This window comes from Mesoplodon mirus (genome assembly GCF_964341445.2).
Source record: "Mesoplodon mirus genome assembly, chromosome: X".
Taxonomy (NCBI): Eukaryota; Metazoa; Chordata; class Mammalia; order Artiodactyla; family Ziphiidae; genus Mesoplodon; species Mesoplodon mirus.
The window spans coordinates 17,432,139-17,459,281 of NC_138981.1; the positions used below are offsets into that span (position 1 = coordinate 17,432,139).

Sequence of the window (27,143 nt, forward strand, 5' to 3'; positions counted from 1 at the left end):
CATTGTAACTCACTGAATTGAGAACAGACCAATCTGTCAGATACCATCTCTGCTATTTACTGCCAGAATTCACACAATTTGGACCCTGTTGGCAGGGTTTTATCAAGGTTTCAGTGTTAACCGTACCCTATGTGGAAAATAACTTACTTATTTTTACAATAATAAAAACGGTTTTCTTAAAGCTATAAATACTTTTTTCTTTTATAACCATACTTTATATCTATCGCCTTACTTATAAAATGAGAGTTTTAACATTAATGACTCAGAGGTTAGACCCTGGAAATAGGATATTTTGACTAGTGTCACCTTTTGGCCATGTGACCTTCAGCTCTCTGCCCCTCAGTTTCCTTGTCTGTAAAATAGGCTAAGAATAGCACCTCCCTCATCGGGTAAATATGATCATTAAATGAAGTCAAGCATCAAAAGCATCTAGAGCAGTGCCTGGCACCGTTGTGACTTGTTAACGTTAGCAGCCCTGGTTTTTGCCATTAATGTTCTCTAACTTCAGTATGACTTGGCAGGTGTCTCCTCTCCACTTAACTTTGCTGATGAACTTCAGTGCATTCTTTCTCCATGTAATAGTAGACAAGATCTATACATTAACCTGAGAGCACAGGTACAACTTCTTTAAGTTACCGGCGTTGACAGTTTTCAAGTGTGGTTTTGACAAGCCGTGAGAATAGTGTCTAAGTTGTGAGAACACAGAAGTAGAGATGGAATTGTTTTTCGTCTTGGTCATTGCATGATGAAGTGGTGATGGTTTAAAAGTGCGTCGATTGCATGTTAACATAGTCCTATGAAAATTGGGTAGGTCAGATCAAAACTAAATCCAAATGTGGGATTAACAGTCTTAACAGCATATTGTTTCTGTCTTTTTGATAATCATTTTAACTAGAGCTTGTTCAGACCTGGATATGTGTAGAAACCTAACAACAATTGTTTTAAAAAAGAGGCACAGTTGGGATGCTGAACTTTAGATAAGTCTTCATCAAGTCATCCTTACTCTGATACTGCTGTTATGAGTCTTGAGAGAATTCCAGAATTGCCAGGGATGAATTGGCTATATTCTTTTGTTCTTACTACCCCTCATGATAATGCTGCTATGATAGTTCTCCACGCATCATATCTAACTTAGTCTAAGTCATCCATTAAGCTTGACTTGTCTTGGATTTTTTTCTTGAACAATATCTCTCGTTGGTTCACCATATTTATATTTGAGAGAAATGCCGTTTGATAACTGTTACAAAAACATGAACAGGGCTACCCTGGTGGCGCAGTGGTTGAGAGTCCGCCTGCTGATGCAGGGGACATGGGTTCGTACCCCGGTCCGGGAGAATCCCACATGCCATGGAGCAGCTGGGCCCGTGAGCCATGGCCGCTGAGCCTGCACGTCCGGAGCCTGTGCTCCGCAACGGGAGAGGCCACAGCAGTGAGAGGCCCGCATACCGCAAAACAAACAAACAAACAAAAAAAACATGAACAAACCATGGTGACATAGTGAATTGCTGTTCCTAAATTATCACTTACCTAAGAGCAGTCTGTTTCTCCTTGTTAGTAGTACTTCCATTTCTTTGGAGAAGAGGATATTTGTACAGTGTCCACATTTCTTGCAATAGAAAAATCAAGCTACTATGTCATACTTTAAAGTGATAAATGGATAGTGTAGTATAATATCCAGAGCTGTTATTCTGGCCATCTCAGCTGTCCAGAATCCAGTTAAGAACTGGGAGATAAGCCAAAATATTTCAGAACAACAAAAATAGGGTTAATGCAGTCAGATTGATCATCTTTATTAATGGGAAAACACCTCCACCCTCCCTGTGAGCCTGTTTATTCTTCTTTTATGCACAGTTCTAGCAGTTGGCACTGAGGTTGTCAGGCAAGAAATAATCCCAGGTAACAGTACAGTGTGCAGAGGGAGAAGGATCCTAAACAATAGCTATAGAGAGAAGAGGGGTATTTTTGCTTTTTCTCAGGCCCCAGTGGGAAAATCATTTCTAGCTGTATGGTCTTATACATAGCACAGATATCCATGTAGAGTATATATCTTTAAAATAGGCTGCTCTTACTTTCTATAAAAAGACAAAGTGTTTAGGAAGACTGCTGTCAAAATTGGGTTAAAAATCGACGCTTAAGTAGTAAACCAAATTAATTAGAAATCCCAGTAGTTGAGATAAGTGAAGAACTGCTGTCACTCACTTGCACAATCCCAGGCTTTCTCTTCTTGTAAAGTTACGAAGACATTGGTATCCATTATTGCTTGTCATGATAACTCGCAGAATTATTCCTGTAGAATTAGTCACTGACTTCCTACTCTCAGACATTAGCCGACCCACCCTAGTCACACTGGCAGGGCCGGAGGGTGGCAGGGCAAGTGTCACAGAGTAAACATCTCTCCTCTTCTGCGCGCCTTCATGCTGCTGCTCTTGGGGGGATTATGCTGGCGCTTCCTGGCCGTCCGTCAAACCTGTGGGTCTTTTGCCTTGAGTCTGTGAGCAGCTTGAGGTCACAGTCCTTGTTTTAGTTTTTCTCTGTATCTCCAACACCTAACACAGATCCTGGTGCATACACAGTAATCTGTAAGTGTTGGTTGGCTTTGATTCAGTCAGTTTTAATTCCTTCCTTTTTTTAGGTGAGTCTTTTGAATTCTCTTTCCTCGTTTAACCCCTTATGGAAGTAGTAGCTGTTGTGGTAGATACTGTTTGAGTCCCATGTGGTAGATACTGTTTGAGTTCAGGAAGGAGACTGTTATTGTTAACCGCCCCCCACACACACACACACACTCCTCCCCCATCATCCTCACTGCCCACCCCACCCCACACTGTGCCAAGTGACTAGCTGGGTGGTCCTTCTGAAAGCTCCTGTCCCACTTGCCCTTCTCTGTGCTGCTCCTCTTGAACCCATCTGTTGCCTGTACAGTTAGTTAGCTCAGCTCAGCACACAACTGTTGACCGTACCAGGTAGAATCAACAGCAGGGTCCAGAATTCACAAATGAGATTAAGTCGTGCGGCTCACTCTTACCCTTCGGGTGCACTGCTGGTTGTTATAAATGTTGAAGTCCTTTCATTCATTTGTACAGCACACAGCTTTTTAGGTGCCTGTGTTCCAAGCAGCTTCTCTCCATTCCTAAGTCTCTCTCACAGGCTTTTCTCCCTTATGTTTTTCTGTTAATTCTCTGTATGTGTATGATTCAATGTAGCTTCTCCCTCTCGTTGTCTTTTCCCTCTCTGTCTCCCTCTCTCTCCCCGACTGGCACTCTTTCTTTCTCCCTGACTTCCTTTTGTGTCTTTTGTGATGCATGCATACTCACACCTTACAACTTGCCTTCATCCTCTAGTCCAAGGGTAATTTATTTTCTTTTTTGCTTTGGCCCCTGGAATCTTTCCCCACCTGGATCTTGGCCCTACCGCCTCTCTGCAGCTCCAGTTTGAGGATGTTTTCCTCATCATTCCCCTTTCCGCCGGGCTCTAGTTTATCCAGTGCCTCTGAAGAGACCCTGCGGAGAGTCTTTGATTCATCCTCTGTGTTTTCGGGACACAAGGAACTGCAAACACCGGGCTTTTTGTACTGCTGCTGCTTCTCTTTCAGTACCCTTCCCCCACCCCCCACCCTCTCACTTCCTACCCAAATCCTGCTCCTCCTAGGACTACTGTCTCAAGCCTTCACTTCCTCTCATGCCAATGTGAACATTCTTATAGTAACGCCCATTGCCATCCTGAGACTGTGGTCATGATGAATGTGTCCCCCTTAAAGGTTTCCTGGGTTGGCAGGAAGCACTTTAACTACTGACCCTCAGCAGACCTTTGAGATTTTGTTAGACTTTAATTCTGATTAGCAAAAACTTCTATCCGTTAATCTGAGTATTCTGTTGTGCTTCTAGGTTATGTGCAGACCCCATTATGGAAGGGCATAAGCTATATCGTAAGCATATAATTCTTTAACTTCTGGAAGTTCCAGAACGTTAGGAATAGTATTGCTGGTTGGACTAGATGCCCTCTAAGGTTCCTTTCAATTCTAAGAGTGGTGCTTCTGTGATTCCAGCAAACTACTTACACTGTTCTGCTGTGTTCCGTAGAACCTTCACATAACTGAATGCTGTGGCCTGGAATTTAGTTTAGGGCAGTCTGTCTTTAGGCCCCATCCAAGGGTTTCATCTCCTTAATCTCAACAGTACTTGTCATAAGAAACTTTGACCGAATAGGCCCAGTCTGTCATTAGGATGAGAGTGCTTTTTCCAGCACTACAACACTGAGTTTCAAGAATCTTTAACTTTTCACTATTCCATTCTCACTCATTCCATCATGTCTGAAGCTTTTCAGCTTTCAAAATTTTAAACGCATCATTCTGAGTCCCAATGCTAATTATTTTATTGGTTGTATTGTATTACAAAACTTTAACTTCAGAACTTGGAATTCTCTCAGTGAGGTTTAAAATTGCAGGTCCTAATGAGTTTCAAGAACACTTGAGCCTGCAGTATATGTTTTTACTTCTTTGGTATTCCCGTTAACTTTTAGGCCAAACACTTAAGAAGAAATGACCATTGCTCCTTCAAGCAGTCATGGTTTTTACTTCTTGTTTTTTGTGTGTTTGTCTCTCTCTCTCTCTAAATTGTTTCCCTTGTGGTCTTTGATCATGAGTTCGTGGCTTTTCAAATGAATTTTGTGTGGTTTGTAAAACCTTTTTATTATATCTGCAGTACATGTTTGTTGTTTGAAATTAAAAAGAAGTAACAACAAATCACCAATAATCCTACTACCCAGAAATGATGGCTATTAAGATTTTTAAAATTTTTCTTCCTGCTTTTTAAAAACCGTGTGTATATATACATATATATGCCTTTTTAAAAAAATACAGTTGGGGGGCTTCCCTGGTGGCGCAGTGGTTGAGAGTCCGCCTGCCGATGCAGGGGACACGGGTTCGTGCCCCGATCCCGGAAGATCCCACATGCCGCGGAGCGGCTGGGCCCGCGAGCCATGGCCGCGGAGCCTGTGTGTCCGGAGCCTGTGCTCCGCAACGGGAGAGGCCACAGCAGTGAGAGGCCCGCGTACAGCAAAAAAAAAAAAAAAAAAAAAAAAAATACAGTTGGGCTTATATTATGTAGAAAGTTTTGAATCCTGCTGTTTTCACTTCATATTGTAGTTGGAATATTCCTTTATATTAGTGAAAAATCTGTGAAGATGTGATTTTTAAAAATAGCTTCATGGTGTTTTCTATCATGTGGATCTCTAATGGTTTGTATAGATATTTTCTGCCTTCGCACAGGTTTAATCAAGTAAAGGATGCTGGTTTACTCATATTTTTTTAGATGTTCTGGTAACTTTACTGTTCAGTACTCTAAAACCATAAATATGAATGAATTCTGTCACCTTTAATGTTTCTACTCTTGATTTTGGGGAATAGCTAATAGAAGGAATTCAGTCATTTGAGAAAATGGTTTTCCACAGTCATCTAGATGTTCAAATTCAAAATAGGGCCCGTGGAATGTGCCTTTTTCCAGAATGACACCATTCCAGTTGTTTTTTAAAGACCGTAAATTAATTTAAGTAATATAGGGCCTCTGTTAACATACAAGTAGTCACCTTCTTGAGGCTGAGGTGTCTTGTTTGCTGTCTTTTAATATCTCCTATTTGTATTAAAATACCTGGTGGTATTAATGTCGTTGTTTTCAGTTAGAAGCTTTTTTTCCAGAAGAGTGCTTTGTATTAAAGCATTCATCCTGTCTCCATTTTTTCATACCTTATCTATTTTTTATTTAGTTTTAATAAATATATATAAGATTTTTATAAAGGGATTTTCCAGTTTCAGGCAATTTTTACTTTTATTTGTAAGGTTTATGTAGCAGTATTGATTTTTTTTTTTTAATGTTCAGTACCTTGGCAAGCCACTAATAATGAACTTGTTAAGCTGGTTTTTAAAAGGTAAATAGAAAAACGAAGATACTGAAAATGTTTCTGTTTCTCTCAGAGGGTTACAGAAAAGCCATCCTTCAAAGCGTGTGCTTTTCAGACTCTAATTCTGAGGTTTTCAACAGCATGAAAATGGTCCTGCAGCATAGATACAGATCATTTGTAATAATGCTCAAATTGCTAGTTCAAGTGAGCCTTTGCCAAAGGCTAATCATTAACCATGGTTGATGAGATACAGTTCCTTCTGTGCTTTTTAGAGGCTCTTTACCTACGTGCTTGATTCTTCATGGCTATTTGAACCTGGTGTCATGCATTTTTAGTCTTCATTATATTTGTCATATAATGGCAGAATGATTGAAAGATCAATATGATAAAAATGTCTTCCCATTTAGGAAAAGTCCTGAAAACATTAGTCATTCTGAACAACTCAAGGAAAAGGAAAAACAAGGTTTTTTCAGGTCAATGAAAAAGAAAAAGAAGAAATCTCAAACAGTAAGTAGATGGCCAGTTTCTATTTACAGTGGCATCCGTATGAGTCTGCATTAGTCTGTGGGTACTTTACACTTTGTATGTGACAATCAAAGCGAATTATTTTCTTATTGAGACTTAACATGCATATACTGTATATGTTTCTTTCTCAAATTCTATACAACTATCCTCCTCTCACAGAGCCTTTTCTAGGTTCAACAGAATCTCCAGGAATAGAAGAAATTTAATTTGGATGAAAGAGAATGCTTTAACCCTTTCTCAATAAACATCTTATCCATGTGGGTTTATATTCATGTAAAAACTATGAAGCTGCAGGATTTATTTCTCTCTGAGGGTTAAAGATATGTGAAAATTTAGGAAATGGTTTTGGTTTGTGTTTAAATCTTAAAATTCTTAACTAACCATCGTTCATTATTCTCCCCTGGCTGGTTGTCTGATTCCCACGTTGACAAGTGCATTTCTGGGCTGCCTAGTCACACACAGGTCATAGTATTTGACATTTCAAGGCTTGCTTTAGTAGGACGTGTTTATCTTGTGATTGAACTGTGAAATGGAATGAGTCTCATTTCCTGAGAGCCCTCCACCTGAACCAAGGGCTGGGTACATGGAACTGTGCACGTCACGTCACTGAACCAACCAGGCAAGGATTCTGCTGGTTAGTGACGTGAGAACACGTGGGGAAGCCAGGCCTCCAGGCCAGCAGGAACGTCTTCACCCAAACGAGACGTTCTTCCTCCTTTGCTTTATGACAACTTTGAGACTAGACAAGGTTGAGTCAGCCATTTTAAATTATTTTGTTTCTAGTTTTACTTCATACACGATTGACTCTCGTTTATTTAAAAAGGAAAAAGGCATAATCAAAATAACCTACTCAGATGGACTTCATTGATTTCGTCTCTTAAAATGAATAGATTAGACTCAATTTTTCTGAGGTCTGTCTGTTCCGTTACGAAAAGTCTAGGATTATGACTCAATGGTGAGTAAAGATGAGATAGATGATAGTAAAAAGGAATATAATATTTGAAGTAAGGATTTAATAAAGGCCTTCCTAGATTACCTTTCTAGATTACTCTTTACTTGCTTGTTTGTTAAATTTATGATGTCACTATAATATAAATATGAGCTCATTACAGAAAAATTGATAAAAAAATGATCATTTCTAATCTCACCACCCTATCACAACTAGTATTAGGATTTTGGTATATTTCCTCCTAGCTTTTTGGCCTGTGCATATGTTTATGGAAAGAAGGTGGTTTTTTAGTTTGTTTTAAATAATAGTAGTCATTCTAGTATAATTTTGTATTCTGGCTTTTTAATAGTATTTCTGTCACACATACACACAATTTGTACGTTACTACACAGATTTTCTTATCTTCATTTTAATGGCTGCATAATATTCCTGAAATGTTTATTTAGAAAAAAAACAAAACCTGCCTATATGGCTAACTGAAACTCACTTAAAGTAGAAGGTCCAGTCAAGATGTCACTTAGTTGCATATTAACTGCATATGTTATTTAGACCAGATGAACAAAATAGACCTGATTTGAAGTAGAGAAGTTTAAAATATGTAAAGTGCTAATAAAACTATATCATCATCTGTGGAACATATTTATCCATCATGAACATTAAACTTAGACTACCTCCTCCTAACCACTGTTATTTTTATTTCGAGTTTGTTTTTGTTCTTAACCTCAGGCCCATAGCTACTGTGGGGTGATTAAGTGGAAGAAAGTAGCAAGGACACAGGAATTGAAGGTGTTCTTGTATGTAGATTTAGTTTTTGATGTCTGCCTTAGACCGACGTTAAACCTGCGGCTTACCATGGCATGAGTCAAGTATGTACATGTTGACTGACTATTATTGAGGATCTGGTTCAAATTTTAGATGTTTAAATAGTGTAGAGTAGGGTAAATAGGAAATTTACTATTCTCTAACATACTCTCCACTTGAACTTATTTTTTTGGGGTTTCATACTTTTCATTTTTTGATATGTAAAGCAACTGCAAAATATCTCTGCACAGGTCACAATGACTTAAGCCTTCCAAACCAAAAGTTGTTTATACCCTCTGCATTTTTTTTAATTAAAAGAGGAAAAAAAATGTTTAAAGGACTTTGATATCTAGAGTAAGATTTCCAAAAAGCACTCAGCATAGTACTTCCTGGCAGACCTCAGGCTCCCAAGCTTGACTTTGTGTTAACTCTGCCTCCTTCACATGAGCATTGGAACAGAATTAAATTTAACTTTTCTTCACTCTCTAGAACTCAGCAAAAGGAAACTAGGTAAATGAACTTTGAAAGGTTTAAAGCATTGTGGCCTTTGCATAAGATTCAAAATGGTAATCTGATACCCAGTGCACAGAGAGAAGCCTCTGTGGGTCCTAAATCTAGTTTAACCCCTTTATTTTGCTAACTGCCCAGGCAAGTTGTGACCTGCCCAAAGTTGCACAATCAGTTGGGAGAACGGGAGGTGGGTTCTCCTGAATAGTAGGCCTAGCTCAGTCCCTGCCAGGGGCCCACCGGTGCGGAGCACCTCCGGCTACTTGTCTTTTTTTTTTTTTTTTTTTTTAATTGAAGTATAATTGACTTACAATATTATATTTGTTTCAGGTGTACAGCATAACGATTCAGTATTTTTGCAGTTTACACTCAAAAGTTATTATAAGATAATGGCTAGAATTCCCTGTGCTATACATTATATCCTTGTTGCTCCTCTATTTTATTTTATTTATTATTTTTTTTATTGGAGTATAGTTGATTTAAAATGTTGTGTCACTTTTTGCTGTACAGCAGAGTGAATCAGTTATACATATACATGTCTGAGGGCTTTCTTGTGGCCTCCTTAGACATGCAAGTTAAACTCTTCCTGGATCCCTGTCTTGGGAGCAGGAAACCTTATGGGCTATTTTACTCGAATGTCTTCATACACACCAATAAAAGATGATCTGAACACCTTCATATACATTCTGGTTCTCTGACAATTGAAATATCCAAAACAGGGAAAAGTCGTGCCAGAAAATCATTCTGTATTGTAAAGATGCCTGCTTTGACTCAAGCAAATCTGGAAGCCTCCTTGGGAAATCTGGCTTCAGTTCCACATTCAGACAGTTACATAAGCCCTCAGAGCATATGGTGACTTTGCCAACTTGGTAATTTTACCCTAGTTAGTATCTCAACTGGTAATCATGCTTCAGTTTAAAGATTGAACTTTCTGTTTCTTCACTTTTGTGGCGTATTCTGAATTGCGCCAGCTATTTTCCATGGGGTGAATACTTCTCACAGTGTAGAACCAGGCTTCTTCCTCAACGGTAGGATCCTGCAATATTGATATATTCCTCTTCCAAGTGATGTTTTCTGGTTCAAGAGTTGACCACGTTCAGAAAGGTTTGCAGTGTCTTTTTTCTTTTTTCCTAATAGGCAGGCAGATTACATGGTAGATTATTTAGTTGCTTAAGTCCTCTGGCAATTAGGAAAAGATTGAAGCTCATCAGTAGCCCTTTAAACATAATTCTTTGTAACAGTCCTATTTCTGATAATAAATAAATAAATCCTTAAATGTTTTGTAAGCTTAATGTGAATATATGTGTGTAGGTCTCTAGAGACATTCCTGCTATAGGTATTGAGCCTGTCCGAATGTTCTTTATATACACAGAAGTTTCTACATGTCTTGAATTTACATTATTGGCATCTTCATGTCCAGGTGAGAAATGAAACAGAACCTCTCAAGATGCACACACAGCACAGAGATTCTTTCACTGACTGTTAATATTTAACAATTTGAGGGCATCCAAGGGCTAGGAGTTTCGATAAGAACACCTTCTTTTTTTTCCTTGGCAATTAGTTTATTTGTATCTTATATTGCAGACAGATTCCACCAACGGGGAGAATCCAAGCATCAAGAAATCCCTCTTTCCTCTTTTTAATTCAAAGAATCATTTAAAGCATAGTTCTTCTTTGAAAAAGCTTCCTGTAGTCACTCCACCCATGGTACCCATTTTTACGTATGGTAGCCCTGAAAACTGCTCCAGTAAACTTGTTTTACTGATGACAACAGCATGTCTTTTATTTTCATGGGGTCATATTCTCTTTGTGCTAGTTAAGTACCTGAGCCAGTTCCATAAATTCACTGAGATACAAATTCTTCGACATTCTGGATCTTCTGAATCAGTTAAGGAGGTTGAAGCATAAAAGGCTATTAAACAAACAAACTAGTGAAAGGCTAGTTTGGGTTGTCTGATTAGCCAGTTGTTGGCAGACAGTATTCATAAAATCCCTTATTTCCTGTAAAGAATTTGATTAACATTTACAATTAACAGATGTCTTTTGGTTTGGCTCACAAAGTTTGTTAACACTTGGTTGGCAGTTTGTCTCTTTGAAACCGAGTGAAATTGACCAAATTGGGTGAGCTTGCAGGCTCCATGAAAAAACAGCTTCTGTTAGTTGGTGATTTGCTCTTTCCTTGCCTGGCTCTAGCTTTCGCTGGTCACTTAGTTGAAGGCCAGGGCTTTTGCACTCTCCTCTGTCCACCAAAATCGGTGAGTGGACCAATTGCATTCGTCTGGAATTTGTGGCACAAATTTCTAGCACTTACATAGTGCATAATGCTAGACCCAGATTTACTGGGTAGTGTCTTGGGAATATGATTCAAACCATACTTTCTCCCTTTGCTATCCTTAAAAGCCTGCTAGACTTCTTTGGCACCACCAAACACAGTGTATGGATCATTTTCCCAGCAGGAACAAATTTTTGTTTTATTGAACTGGTTCATAACCTAACTGCAACATGGAATGAGGATACGGCAGCAATTCCTGGTACAGCTCAATTTAACTGCTCTCTCTTACAGCGACTAAAACTAACAGCATGGGAATGCTTTAAGGGTTGAGGTTTAACAAAGCTGCATGACATCTGCCAATTTTTCCTAATGCAGGGAAAATTATTAAGAGGGCAGCAGACTTTAACTAGCATCACTTGCATTGTGAACATTGGGAGAGTTGTGATTTCTTTTTTTATTGAGTCTTCTTTGGAGGGGAGGGGTCAAGTTTTGGTTTCGTTTGATTTGCTTTCGTTCTCCTCTTGCGTGTGGTTGCATATCCTATTTAGGCTTGCTGGTGTGATTATTGAATCCTTGTCCATATTCTGCTCTAGGTGCCCAATTCTGACGGCCCTGACCTTCTGACATTACAGAAAGCCATTCACTCTGCTAGCACCCCAAGCAGCAGACCAAAGGAGTGGCGTCCTGAGAAGATCTCTGATCTACAGACCCAAGTGAGTGGTGCCTGCATCACTCCTAGACTCTCAGACTCTGCAGTGACCGGTCTCTCCTGAAGAGAGGACAGGGTTGAGAAATTTAGCCTCTCAATGTTACAGCAAGGCTGAGAGTCTCCCCAGAATATACCCTCAGAAATAGCCAGATGCATCTTGGGAGTCCGGATGAATGGAGAAAAAAAGCGAGCTTCTATTAGTCTTCACCTGCGGGTAGGGAGAGGACAATTAAGGGGAATGAATAAGATACGGTTCCAGTCCACAAAAACTCTGCAGCCTAGGAGAGAGAGAAAATTCACAAATGACCATAATTCATGGTAAAAGTGAAGCATACCATAAAATGTAGGGGAAGGTAAGAGGAGGTAGTGCGAAGATTAAGGGTTCGTTAAACGTGGTAGCCTACAAACTGCGCCTTGAAAGACAGATATAATAAGCTTTCTGAAAGACTGTTTAAGCTTCCGAAATCCATACTAGTTTTGATAGAAAACCGGCAAACATTCGCATTAAGAACTGCATATTAGAAAGTATGTATAGTCACGTTTCTCTGCCATAATGGGGGAATAAGCAGAAACCCAAGCCATAAATTTTTCAGGTAACTGAGGTCTTATCTCCTTGAAGCAAACTGTTTTGATGGAAATTTTAAAATATTGTATCTTTTCAGCGTCCCATAATGAGCATAGTAACATAATCTAACTTGTTTTTGATTATATTCAATATTTTATAAATCTCTTAGTCCTCTGTACTGAAATTTCTCACAACCCTCATGAGCTTTTGAGGCTCTAGGGTTACTTGTGCCTATAAATGACCATGGATTTCTGTGATTTGGAGGAGTAGGTTCTATTTTATAGGTTTATTGTTTACTCTCTTTAACTATAAGCTGTTACTCAGAGCTGCTGAGAAGAGCTCCCTAAATCTCAACTGTATTTGCCCAGCAATTTATATTTTCTGCTTCTAACATAATATTGGCTGGAGGGGCGAAGACAGTGTAGAGAACCAGTTATCCCAGTTATCGGACGTGTACGCGAACTAAAAGCACAAGGCTGTGAGTGAGAGGGCCTGATGTTCTATTCCTCATTTATTTAAAAAAGAGAGAGAGAGAGAGAGAGAGAAAGTACAGGGTTTTAGAACCTTCTTTGTGTAAACACTTCTTTTGCCGAGAAGCTCTTTTCAGGTAACTTTATATCTCCATCTGAACTATTATGGTTGTTCAATAGTTACATGTGGTCAGGGCTGTAAAAATCACCAGGAATGACCATGGAGGATGCTTCCCCAGGAGCGCTTTCTACTTGAGTCAGTCAGTGCTCAAGCAGTAGCCCCTGGATTACAATGCCCTGTTCCTCCGACTCTTTAGTATTTCTTGAGATGATCAACATTTTACTTTGCTGAGCCCTTAAAAGCCTTGAGGCCCTTGAGGATTGGCAGCCAGAGGTGCCTCAGGCTGGGGCTTCGGCCCACATGCCGGGGTCCGCGGTGAGGGCCTTGAATGTCAGGGTGCTTTCCCATGCCTCTTCTGACGGTGACCCCATCAAGCCTGATAAAGAGGAAAGGGGTGTGAGTCAACTTTGGCCAGTGAGGAGCCTGTGGGGCAGATGGCTTCTGGGACCCTCCCTCCTGTTTTGAAGTCCCCCCCACAGTGCAGCACCCCATGAGGCCCAGGCCCCAGGCCCACAGCAGACAGGCTGTTAGGAGACGAAGGCTCCCTATGAGTGAATTGTGTTTTAGAGTCTCTAGGGCTTTTGCTTATTTCTGTGTGCTTCGCATTTTTAGTGCCCAAACTTTACCTCCCCCTCAAAACAGTAAAACACCAAAAAAATGATAAAGTGCAGAAAGGGAACATTGGGATTTTGCAATGCCAAGGGAAAGGGAAAATCGGGGAGATAAGAACAGAAGGGGGTACACAGTTTTTAGCTGAGTATGTTGCTACCTATTGAAACATTACGTTTTTTCTGTTACTCTTGCCGCTAAATATGGTCGAATGGCTGAGTTTTAGCAGGTGAAATCTAAGTGGCAGCTTTATGCGGAGCTGTTGGGAAGGAAGTCTTCTCGAAAGGGAGAAGCACGTCCCTTCTTTTGCTTCTTCCTGATCGTTGGCACATGAGACCTCCCCCCTCCCCCCCATAAAGATGGGATGCAGCCAGATAGAAGGTGCCTAAGCCTTTGATCAGTCACCATACCAGCTCTAGATTTCTTCTACGTTTCTAGGCTTTTTCATTAAAGAAAAATAACTTCAATCTTGCCTGAAAAAGAACAAAAGAACAGATAAGGCTGGACTGGCCCGTCCTCCCCCACACCCGCCCTCCCTGGCTCCACGTGGTCATCTCAGGTCTGTGCTCCTTTTCTTCCCAGCTTTCAAGTCTACTCTAAATTAAATCCTACATGCACCCTCATCTTTTCTTTCAGAGCCAGCCATTAAAATCACTGCGCAAGCTGTTACATCTCTCTTCAGCCTCAAATCACCCGGCTTCCTCAGACCCCCGCTTCCAGCCCTTAACAACTCAACAAGCCAAAAATTCCTTCTCAGAAATTCGGATTCACCCACTGAGCCAGGCCTCTGGTGGGAGCAGTAACATCCGGCAGGAGCCAACACCAAAGGGCAGGCCGGCCCTCCAGCTGCCAGGTCAGATGGACCCTGGTTGGCACGTGTCATCTGTGACCCGGAGTGCCACAGAGGGGCCTTCCTACTCTGAACAGCTGGGTGCCAAGAGTGGGCCAAACGGGCACCCTTATAACAGAACAAATAGGTCCCGAATGCCAAATCTGAATGATTTAAAAGAGACAGCCTTGTAATGTGTGCTGGAGGGTGGGGGGGGGGGGGGACAATCCGGTTAGGAGGGGAGGGGCGGGGGTGGGGGGGTGGGGAATGGGCGGGGCCGGGGTGGTAAGCCAGTATTTTCAGCTTTATCAAGGTGTGTGCAATATTGTATGTGTGGAGCCAGCTGGCTCCTCACGGCCACAAATGCTAGTCAGGGATCTTAGAGCCACAGGAGTTCCTTAGGGATCGCCAGTCCCCACGAGTCTTGTGTGAGAGTGGATAGTGTGCAGCTGAGGAAGAAGACACTTTTGCCAGGTTCTCCCCCTTAGGTTCCAGCTCTAGTGCAATCGCCGTTGAACCTGGGAAAGCCAGGATGTGTTTTGGCACTGCAAGGGATAGAAAAATATGTGTTGACCGATGTCCTTACCACCGATTTTTTTCCGCCTAGACTAAATGTGGGGTTTATTGTAATCCAAGAGTATCCCTTTGAAGGGTTAGCAGATGAACTAACTGTATGTCTTAAATTGTTTTCTAAACTTCCACATTTGATAGGGTTTGTAACATTTATTTATAGTTAATTAATATTGTACTGTTATAATCATACCTTTTCTGTTAAACGTAAAGTTATTTTGAGCTGTTTGGAACATTGTGAAGCAGTGGGACAGCTACAGTAGTTTCTATAAAAACTAAACAGTAACGTTTATATATTGCATCAGGAGTATTTTATTCTATATATAAATATATATATGGTAAATATCTGTCTGTTTTATAAATATAATCATTTAAAGAAAGTATCGTTATGACACTATCTGCCATATTTTTATACATTTGTGATATGAAGTGAGTATTATACTTCTCATCAAGGGAGTTGAATTGTGGCTGCTTGTGACTGTAACCGTAGGAACCTTGCTAAACTTTCAGGCGACAGCAGCAGCTTCTATACACGATCCTTGGTAGCAGACGAGATGCAGCATCTCCTTCTGAACCCACAGGGAAAGGAAGTTGGCTAGGCCAGTGAGAACTCCAGCAGGCCTGTTCCGTCCTCACACAGTTGGCTCCTCTTCGTGTCCAGGGACGTTCCTTGCACCTGAGGGGAGAACAGATCCAGGGTTACTCATGGGTCTTTGTAGAGAGAATGTGCTCTTCTACTTAGCATTAGCGTAGGGCATAGACCAAAGATTTGCCAGTGAACATTCCTAGTTGCGAGGTTGTAAAAGGTATCTGCAGATCTTGCAAACCAGCTCTATGCTCCTGAATCCTGTGCACTGTACTGGAGACTCTTGGCTGGTAGCATGTGAGATACATGTGTGGCATTTCTATTTCTAAATGCTTTTTTTGTTATCGCTCTTTCCAATATATTTAAAAGGCTCCTGAAGCAATTCCAGATGTAGAGAAAATTGCTGTACTCATCTTCCTGAGACGGTCCATTTATAACAAGTTTATCATGCACATCAATAAATACACATATGCGCACACACGTGGCCAGAACAGGACTTACCTTTCCCTCATTTGATCTCCTTCAACTCCCAAGTTATTCCCAAGTATCATCAAGACCTTTGGCCAACAAGGGTCATAGCCCCACGTTTCTGGGCCATCCTTGACAGAAATCACCTCAATACCATCATCCGTCAAGAGTATTAGATTTTCCGAAGTAGTCTCTTAGCAATAATATTTTTAAAGGTCCCCTCCCACCCCTCAAAGAGGTAACTTCTCAGTATTTATTACTTGTCCCAGGATTGTGAGAGTATCAGCCCCTGAATCAAGTTGGCTATAATTGAAATCTGCTGAGTTACTGTTCCCCTCCCCCAATATTTTAAGAATCATAGCTCTGATGATTATGAAGATTATAAAGAAAAAGGTCTTAGTTTCTTTGAAGCTTAAATTGTGTGCATATTGCATTTTTATATAACTACTATAATGATGTGTATTGATTATATATAGAGGTCATTTTAAGGTGCTTTTAATTTAATTTTAATAAGTGTAATAGGCACTAAAATAAAACTCAACTAGGTACTATCATTGAAACAATTTGATTCAAACCAATAGTTTTGCATGCTCTTCGGTTCTTTTTATATCTTACTGCTTTCACCAGTTCAGTGCTGTCTGAGTAGCTCTGAATTCTGGCTTTTTCCAGGCAGCTGCCCAGTTATATAGTGATGTGGACCCTTAGCAGTTTTTGCCTGGATACTAATGACTCTAAAAGGGTGTGTAACTCTTCTTTTTTAAACTCAACCTGTACCTTGTATTCCCCCTTGCAAACCAGAAACTCCATTTTTTCCTCTGAAAAGACTTCTCACTGTGCTGTGCGCTTAGGAACTGCGCAGTCACATTGCCATGCTGTGGCATTTGAGGCTCGTTGTCACCTAGGGGCTGGTTTCCCATGTTTTCATCCTTGCTAACATTGGGATCTCCGATATTTGCAGAACATTTATATTCGTGATGGTTCTTCAAAGAAGGGCTAGAATAATTGCCTTCTACCTAGAGCAGAGTAAACCTAACTGATGAAGAGTCAATACATACTTTTCGTACATTCCCAGATTTGAGCCAGAAAATATCTGCAGTGTTTTCAACTAGTGTTTTTGAGGTAGCTCTTTTATCCTCTTCTCAGCTTTTGTCCATTCTGACTTTCATTGACCTCACTAAGCTGTAAATGATCTTACAATTCACAATTCTAGCATGCATATTTCTCTTCCTGCTCACATGGTAAAGTTTTCTCTCAAATCTAATGGGCCCTCTTTTAGCTCTGAACTTATTTTCCTCTGGTTGATGAATTATTGGCCTCACAAAGATTGCCATCTGTGATAAGATTAAGGACTTGACTTAAGGTCACAAAAGTCTGCATTTTCTTTAGGAAGGGAAGTTTATGACATCCATGTTCTATCATCTGCCCTAACTTCCTAAAGGATGAAAAGGTTGAATGAAGGCTTATGAATTGCTTTGTTTTATGGAAGTATCGCTGATCTTTTGAAAAGAAACTCTGCTTTACTGTTTTTCTACTTTTGCTTTACCGCCATCCTCATTATTCTTCTCAGAAGTTCTGAATGAACTTTTACTAAACCTTGTTTGGTTTCAGTCAGAGGTTTAGCCTCTTTAGAGCCCAAGACAAAAAGTGCTCCATGCTGAGGGGCTCAAGTGAGTTATCTCTACAGCAGGATTCTCGACCAGGGCCAGTTTTGCCTCCTGGGCACATTTGGCAATGGCAGGAGACATGTTTGGTTGTCACAACTGGGGGTGGTGGTGTGCTACTGGGATCTAGTAGGTAGAGGCCAGGGATGCTGCTAAACATCTTGCATGCCCAGGACCGCCCCCGCCAGACAAAGAATGATTCAGCCCCAAATGTCAGTAGTGCCGAGACTGAGGAACCCTGCTCTACCATATTCCAAGCCCACCTGTCTGCAGAGCTTGGCCCCGCACTAGTTCTCTGCAGGCTACAAAACTGCAGGTATGAATGAATTCTTTAGCGTTGCATTCTCTTAAAGAGTCTTCTACCACCATTCTCGAATCCCTGGAATCCTATTGTTTGTTTTCATTATCTTGGACCTGCTAAAAGGTGCATCCTTTGGGAGGAGACCAGAGTCACTTTATAGGTGTTTGAGAACTTAAGTTCTAGGTCAGCATCCTTAGAAAATCTTTCATAGAGCCATGAAGCTTATATTTAGAAGCAAGCAGCAGCCTGGCAGATTGGCATGATTTTTACCAACTGCTCAAAGGCATCCGTGGCTTTTAGCTGTGTCTCCCAAAAGAAAATGTCTTTGTTTTTTATTTAAGTCATTTAATAACTCTTTACAAATATTGGCATATGACAGGCCGATTAGAAGCAAAAAACTCTTAATTGGTGGTCATGATGTGGCTGTTATAGGAGTATTTGTGCCGTGTGCTTTGGTTAAATCTGTTTTAAAGCGTACTTTAAGATTCACCATTTGCAGTTGTACTTTAATTCTAAGCTCAGAGCCATGCTGGTTAGTTTCCAGTCGCATCATGTATTATAAAGTATGTTGTGGTTGTAGAGTTAGACAGTTTAGCATATTCCTAACCTGAAAATTAGTGGGCTTTGCTACGAAATGCTATCCCATTTTTCCTTCCCAGCACCTCTTAGTTAACGTCATAGTACCCTCACTCCTTAAACTAGTTTTTAGAGTAAATAAGGAAAAAAGCCATTTATTTTCTTCTAGCTAAGTGTTGAGAATGACTCATAAGTGTACAACTTTTTTTTAAGGCCAAGAGGATTGCTTTTCAAGTATGTAGGAGGCTCTGTCCATTTCTGTTCACCTAGGTCCTGGTGGGGACTCAACTTTTAGCAAGGGCAATGGCTCATTGCGACTTATTCCTAGAGCTCAGCTGGGACTCAGAAATCTGCATAATCTCTCCTGGTCAGAACATATTTTCTGGAGAGCAGTGCTTTTATATCTAGAAGTTTGTTAGCTCCTGCATTATAGTGAGATATTGAGCTCCATGTGAGCACTAAGATCCACAGACTCATACTTTTGTGAACTGGGAATGTGGTATGATACACTGAACCAAGTCAGAAAATATTGAGCTATTTCCTTGCCTCCTTCAGTTCATCACTAATAAAGTGTGTAGGCAGAGAAAACTTATTTGCAGTTTTTTTAAAAAAAATGGTTTCTTTAAAAGGGGCTGCAGAAACAACAGTACAGATGTCGTAAGTGTCCTGTTGCTAATCCGCAGGGCCAGGATCTCACAAGAAGGCTCTCTTAGAGACTTAAAGGGCCAACTTGCAAAATAAAAACTTGTAAGTGGTTCTGATTTCTTCCTTCTGCATCTTGACCAGCTGAGATATAGAATATAATAACTTGAGGTCTGACTCAGCTGGGTAAAAAATTCTGTCTTAGAAACCATGAGTAAATGCAAGAAAGTGAATCTGTGACAGGATGAGTCCCTTGTCTTTCTGTATACACACAATGTGGTGGAAGTAAAGTGGCTAGGAAACTATGGGCCTGCTGCCCTATTCTATTCTATTTCTTCTTTTTTAATCGAATGTACTATAAAATGTCATAGACTTTTGTGCCAAGTCAGTTACTATGTGAATATTCATTTCCCATAGTGCTTTGTTAATACATCAGTGTTAGGCCTGGTCCTGACTCCACCTTTCTCCACTCCAGGCACTGACCCACCTTTCTGTGTATTTCCTATAGGCTATTAAATATGATCACAACCTGCCTTGTACTTCCATTCATTAACTGTTTACTCCCAAGTTTGAGGGAGGTTTGTCTTTTGTTTTGCCAGAAAAAAATTTGTAATAGTCTACACGGTGGATTTCTAGGGCCAGAGAACTGGGGCAGTGAAACTGGTATCTCTTCTAAGGCCCTTCATTACCCACAAGGTTAAGCTCTCTGAACCCCATTTGATCCTTGGGTTGTATTTTGATCTTCCTTTGGAATCTTAAAAATCGGTCTCCATGTTGTATGCAGATTAGAAGTTGCCTTGTTCACTACTCTTCCAGCGCAGAGTATCAGGGAGAAAGAGGCCTTATCTGTTCCTCCATCCCCTCCGTTTTGACAGACTGCAAAGAATTCCTCAGGACTTCCTTTGGTTTGGGATTTCACTTTCCCAAAGGCCTGATCTGACTCATTTCAGGCATAAGCTTGTCCTAGTGCTCTGCTTCAGGGCTAATCAGACAAAACCCAGGAATAGAAAAGGTAGATGCCTTGACTTTTGTCCCTGTTGGGGGATTAAAGTGTTTATCGCCAGAGTTGTCAAAAGCTCCAGTTACAACGCATTCAGTTTCAAGGGAAAAAAAATGATGCTTTTCCTTCTGGAGAACTTTTAATTTCTCCACAGCAGCTTAGATTTTCCAAAATGGAAAGTAAAGCTTGTATAAAATCTGTTTTTACTAGAGATATACAATCGATTATAGTCACCTCAGTCCATTTCCCTCTCCTTGTTTCCTCCTTGGTCACTGATTGAGTCAGGCTGGAGGGGTAATACTGTGATTGTAAGAAGTAAATTCTCATGTGAACGTGGACTGATTAACAGAAACAAACCAAACAAAATAGTTGCCCCTAATTCCTATCTCCAAGAATTGCTTTGTGCCATTTTGAATTCAGGTAGTTATTCTGTATATATTTAGAAGACTATTCTGAGCTTCTTCAATCTCTAGGAAGTTTGAAGGGGGTATCTGGGAAGACACGGAGCAGGGAGACTTTCAGAACCCTGCCTGTGCCTGAAAACAAAAATAGGGATAAGCCAGAATGATGTAACATCTAAGTTTGTGGTAGATGAAGAATCAGTTGAAATTCTTAATTGCACAGACTTTATAATCCATAATATAAAGTGTAATTCCATACTTTGTACTGTGGCAAGGGTGTGACGTGGTGTTAACCTTTTTAATTTTTGAATCCAAGCTGAATTTAAAGTGTTAAATATTTAAATTCCTCACAAGCTAATTATGAACCATTTGTAAAGTGTTTATATAACTCTTTGTATCATGTATTGGTACATCTTATCAAGTTTTTTCTGGCATGTATTCCATTCTAAACTTCTGTAAAATTTCTATTGTTGCTGTAAATATTATACAAATATCTATTCCGTGGTAACCTTAATTATCAGCATGAAATGGTTAATTTTTACTGAGCACAATGTATTTTTGAATGGATCTTCCCAAATGTCTTTAATAAAATGCAGATTTTGCACTGACTGTTGTGATTGCCAGGCCTTCCCCATCTTGAGCACTGTGGTCCCTCTTGTTTGAACAAGCAGCTCCGTGGTAGTTCCTTCTTTGTAAAGAACTCGTTTGAATTCAAATGAGGGATAATGGGCCTCTGAAGTTGGAATCAGTTTAAGGGACAGAAATTATTGTAAGGCAGGGCAAATCCTGTTATTTACTGATGTTGATAAATTTTTTTTTTTGTATTTATAAAGCTTTTTTCCCCTTCTGGCATTTTGAAAACTTTGGTTTCTTTTACACTTGAGTGCTGCCTCATTTGCACATTGCCAGACACTCACTTGGTGGTTTGGGGAAGATGGGAAGAGATGTCAACCTCCTGCTTAGTGCCATGGAGGAAGCAAAGATGGACAGCTTAATAAGGATTTCTTCATGTTTTAGAGCAAGGGGTTGGCAAACTCTTTCTGTAAAGGGCCAGATAGTAAATATTTGAGGCTCCATGAGCCATTGGATCTCTGACTACTCAACCCTACTCACCATGCAACTCTGCCATTGTAGTGCAAAAGCAGTATAGATGATATGTAAATGAATGGGTGTGACTGCGTTCCAATAAAGCTTTATTTACAAAAACAGGCAGGGAACCAGATTTGCCAGCCTGTTTCAGGCCCTCACTTTTGTCTTTAAGGATAAGAAGACCAACTAAGTAAATGGGGTGTCAGGGGAGAGCTTAAATTTTGTGATAGCATGCATAAATATTCTCCAACTTTCTTTATCTTTCTAAACAAAGGATAGGAGCTAAAATCCTGTGTCACCAAAATCTTCACTCCAAGTTTCTCAAGTGTCATGGAAACTTGTGGCCTGTGATTTCAACTATACTGTTTATCAAGACTGAATCAAAGTAACTGGGGCTTGTCATTTTTTTATGTTCATAGCACTTACTATGGCTGGGCACATTGCCAAGTAGTTTACTTTTATTATTATTATTTATTTATTTATTTATTTATTTTTTGTGGTACACAGGCCTCTCACTGTTGTGGCCTCTCCCGTTGCAGAGCACAGGCTCCGGACGCACAGGCTCAGCGGCCATGGCTCACGGGCCCAGCCGCTCCGCGGCATGTGGGATCTTCCCGGACCGGGGCACGAACCCGTGTCCCCTGCATCGGCAGGCAGACTCTCAACCACTGCGCCACCAGGGAAGCCCTACTTTTATTATTACATTTATTTTTTGGCAGACAACAAAGTGGGTAGTATCCCCATTTTGTAGATGAGGAAACTGAGGTTTATGGAGTTTATGGTAACCTGCCCAAGGTCACCCAGCTAGGATTTGAAACTAAGTATGTTCACTGGAAAGCCCATACCCTTTAACACTACTATATAGTGCGATCACTATGTCTCCATGTATAGAAACTGACATGGGTTCATGACATGGGGTGATTCATGTACCACCCTTCTTCCCGTCTCCCATCAAGTGGTAATTGAACTGATTTGAGAATAGAACATTTCATTGAAACAAGTCACTAGAGGTCCAGAGACTAGTGAAATGGCTGAAAGCACAGGATCTGGGGTCGGATTACCAGAGTGCAATCCTAGCTCCATCACCTACATCTTGTGTGGCTTTATGCAAGTTACTTAACTTTTTTATGCCTCAGTTTTCTTATCTTTAAATGGAAATAATAATAGTGCCTACTTCATAGGGTTGTTGTGAGGATTTAATGAGATGATAACCTGCAAAACACTTGATAGATTCTCAATAAATATTAGCTGCTACAATATTTTTGCTATTATTTGTGCCCCAGTTGACAGCCCTATGAGGTTAAAAAGGAATGTCACTGAATCTTGACTACCACTTATACAGAGCTCATTAAGCACTTTAGGTGCATTTATCTTATTTGATCTTCACATCAGCCCTGTAAAGTAATCGTGATTAAGAACCACCCAGCTTAGAGCTACTCTTGGGATCACAGGGGAAGCAATAGCCCTTACAGGTGTTCATTTGTCAGCAAGCCTCAGCAACCATGCTCCAGGCAGACAAAAATATGGGCCTCTGTCAGTGTCTGTTCAAAGGCTCAATTCTGGGGTGCAGTCTTCTGGGCTCTGAGACTGGAATCATAGCAGTACCTTTATTTTGAAATACCTTTACCTCATCTAAGTAACCTCCTCCCACGCTGAATACCAAAATCAGCTCAGACTTTTTCTTAACCTTGCCAACACTTAATGCTACTTCTTTGTTCATAGGATTTCATCTAGTTGTTTAAAAATCTCCTGCAGTATGTTACGTATATTTTACCACAATTTAAAAAAAATGTCCTGCAAGTATAGGCCACACTCTAGAATTTCTGAAAATATTCTTCAACCAAAAGTTTCCCCCACAAAAGAAACAGTACTGCAAACATAGTTCATGTGTTTAATGGCAAGATTCTGTTGGGCTTCAGATGTCCCTCAATAAAAGTTTTATTTTTTATACATTCTGTCATGAATTAAATGAAGTAAAAAATTCATATGCTGTCGTAAATAAATTACCTACAGATAAATGTTTTACGAATCTCACTGTTTATTAAATTCTGAAGTACTGAGCAATTTCCAATAGGAAATCTCAGCTGACTTCTTTGCAGAAATTGACAAGTTGATCCTAAAATTCTTATGGAAATCCAAGGGACTCAGAATAGCCAAAATGATCTTGAAGAAGAACAAAGTTGGAAGACTCATGCATTACAATTTGACAACTTCCTACAAAGCTACAGTAATCAAAACAGTGTGGTACTAGCATAATGATAGATGTAAAAATCAATGGAATAGAACTGAGTGTCCAGGGAATTCCCTGGCGGTCCAGTGGTTAGGACTCCATGCTTTCACTGCTGAGGGTGCAGGTTCAATCCCTGGTCGGGGAACTAAGATCCCACAAGCTGTGCGGCATGGCCAAAAAAAAAAGAATTGAGTGTCCAGAAATATAAACCCTCACCTTTCTGGTCAATTGATTTTCCATAACGGTCCAAGGTCATTCAATGGGGAAGGAATTGTCTTTTTGACAAATGTGCTGGGACATTTGGATATCCACATGCAAAGAATGAAGTTAGACCCCTACCTCATATCATATACAAAAATTAACTCAAAATCGATCAAAGATCTAAACGTAAGAGGTGAAAGTATAAAACTCTCGGGGGAAAAAAATAGGAATAAATCTTCCTGATCTGGATTTGGCAATGGTTTCTCAGATATGACACCAACAGTACAAACAACAAAAGAGAAAAAATAAGTTGGATTTAAAATTTTAAAATATGTGTTTCAAAGGACTCCTTCAAGAGAGTGAAAAGACAACCTATGAAATAGGAGAAAATATTTGCAAATCATATATCTGGTAAGGTAATTGTATCTAGAATATATAAAGAACTCTTGCAACTCAATATTTTAAAAACAGCCTAATTTCAAAAATGGGCAAAGGGTCTGAATAGACATTTCTTCAAAGAAGGTGTACAAACACAGTAGACACATGAAAAGATGCTTAACATCATTATTCATTAGAGAAATGCAAATCAAAACCACAATGAGAGATACTACTTCATACACACCAGGATGGCTACAATCAAAAAGATAATAGCAAGTGTGCAGAAATTGGAACCCTCATACATCGCTGGTGGGAATGTAAAATGCTGCAGCCACCTTGAAAAATTGTCTGAAAGTTCCTCAAAAGGTTAAATTGAGTCACCATATGACCAAGCGATTCCACTCCTGGGTATATACCCAAGATAAATGAAAACGTCCACACAAAAATTTGTACACAGTTGTTCTTAGCAGCATTATTCATAATAGCCGTAAAGTGGAAACAACCCAAATGTGCATCAACAGATGAATGGGTAAATAGAATGTGGTTTATCCATACAATGAAATGATATTCAGCCATAAAAAGGAATGAAGTACTGATACATGTTACAACATGAATGAACCTTGAAAACACTATACTAAGTGAAAGAAGCCAGACAGGAAAAAAACACATATTGAATGATTTCATTTATATGAAATATCCAGAATAGGCAAAATCTACAGAGACAGAAACGAGATTAATGGTTGCCCGGGGCTGGGGTGGGCAAGTGGGTTGGAGAGGCTAGTGGGTACAGGGTTCCTTTGGGGGGTGATGAAAATTTTCTAAAATTGATTGTGATAATGGTTGCTCAACTCTGAATATACTAAAAGTCATTGAATTATACACTGTAAATGGGTGAAATTTGTATGGTATGTGAATTTTATCTCAATAAAGCTGTTCCAAAACAAAAATTTCCAATATAAACAATTATTTGGAGAACCTTTATCCCTGCCTTATCCTGTTTACTTTTCTTTTTTTCCCTTAACTATACTCCCCTCCTGTGTCTGGTGTGCCAGTTGTAGAGTGCTGAACTCTTAGGCTATCGCCATTTTCTCTGACGATCCATGTCACGATAAAAGTTCGTTCAGCTTTCCTAGTAAGGATCTCTAGGCATTCTGTTCAAAGTGGATTTGTCCATGTGTCCTAAGGCCAGAGAAGGATTTTTTCCCTACCCTGAATTAATACCTTTATATGTGAGAGAAGGTCGAGCAGAGAAAAGCGTTTTTCCAGGTTTAAGTATACAGCATGGGGATTGGAAAGATGCTAGGTTAAATAAACTGTTCTAAGCCCAAAAACACCAGGGAAGAGATTTGGGGATTTTAGGAGGCTGGCCGTTCACAGAGAAGGTGAATACGATGTCCAGGATCGAGTTGGTGTGAGTCCATTCCCTCGGCTTGGCGTTTGAAAACAGAAAGTAACTCGGAGAAATGAACTGCTAGCAGAGGCTGCACTGCCTCAGGACCAGGACAGTCTTGGCTTCCCCAGTCTCTCTGGGGGGCCCTCATCCTCTGATTCCACCCCTTCTCGGCTCCTGCTTTCAAATCCTCTCCTGCCCACCCGCCCTGTCATCAGCCTCTTCCAGGGAAAGGCCTGAAAACTCAGGCTGAGCTATAAACAACAAAGGCCGACTGTCCTTCCCCCGAGCTCCCTGCTGGCGGAGCTCCTCCAGGAGAGGAAGGCCAGGCTGAGCCCAGATGTTACGAGGCAAGGGGGCAGAGGTTGGAAGGTTGGGCTCACCAGCGGCCTAGCCGCATCACGCTTCTCAGATTGTAGGGCCTGACCACTTCCTGCAGACTGTACTCAGCTGATGGGCCTCCTCTGTGGAGCCAGTGATAGCTCCTGGCCAACTGTTTTCCAAGTGTTAAGCTTGTTGAAAAATGGTAGCCTTAGATAAAAGGAAATTCTGGTGTGTTCTGGTAATTTGGGGTTCCTAAATACAGGGAAACTTTGCTCCTTACATATGCAGCCTGTCCCGTGTATTCACCTAAATAGTGACCACAGACTGGGATCATTTGCCTGAGGGGACTGCAGAATGGAGCTATATGTGATGAGAGCTCTGGACCTCCCCCCATCCCTGTGTTCAGGGTTAAGTGTGAGGGGTGAAAGCTCAAAGCAGGGGAGGCCCTCCTACCTCTGGGGTGTTTGGTCATGCACGGCTCTCACGAGAGTGGGACAAGGGCTCCCATCCACCAGACTCATCTGTGCCACCCAGTCACCCCAAAACTCTGCAAACGCAGTGCTCTAAAGTCCTAAAAGGCCATGATTTAATGAAAACTTAGGAGAAACCACAAGCTTGCTCCACCTTTGCGTTCAAAGGGAGGCTTTATGAAACTCTATGTTCCTGTTTTGAATGTGGTAAAGCAAAAGAATTTTCAAATTATCAGGACTGCTTTGCATTCCCCTGGGACTGCACCTTTCACAGTGTCACTGAGACCAAAAACAAAAACAAACCAAAAAAACCCGAGAGCAGCAAATTACTCCTGCTACTTAGGCTTTTGCTTGAAAATTGTTTTTAGGGACATTTTCTTTGTTCTTATTTTCTTCGGCCTTGAGTGGGGAATAAGTTCATTTTCTTTTCCTTTCACTGAAATTGGAAACTATATCTTACAAAAAAGAAAGAAGTATTCTCTGCGCAGCTCTGCGTTGAAAAGAGCCTGTAAAATCCAGCCCTTTCGGTCACAGTGGTAAGTCGGCATTCCCCCATGGGCCGCGCTGCACCCTCCACCCCCTGGCAGGTGCTGAGCTGAGGCGGGCA

At 40.6% G+C, this 27,143-nt stretch overlaps 1 protein-coding gene across 3 annotated transcripts in view; it reads left to right on the top strand.

Annotated features, from left to right (window-relative positions):
• CDKL5 (cyclin dependent kinase like 5) overlaps positions 1–14,456 on the top strand; it is a 190,398-nt gene extending 175,942 nt beyond the window's left edge. For 2 of the 3 annotated variants that reach the window (XM_082608915.1, XM_082608916.1), the window contains 4 exons: positions 6,300–6,399; positions 10,259–10,381; positions 11,540–11,659; positions 14,057–14,456. In XM_082608915.1, the coding sequence (XP_082465041.1) occupies positions 6,300–6,399; positions 10,259–10,381; positions 11,540–11,659; positions 14,057–14,443 (730 nt within the window). In that variant the 3' untranslated portion in view covers positions 14,444–14,456. The remainder of the gene's footprint in view (positions 1–6,299; positions 6,400–10,258; positions 10,382–11,539; positions 11,660–14,056) is intronic. The other variant, XM_082608917.1, reaches the window with a different exon arrangement.
• The last annotated feature ends 12,687 nt before the right edge of the window (positions 14,457–27,143 follow it).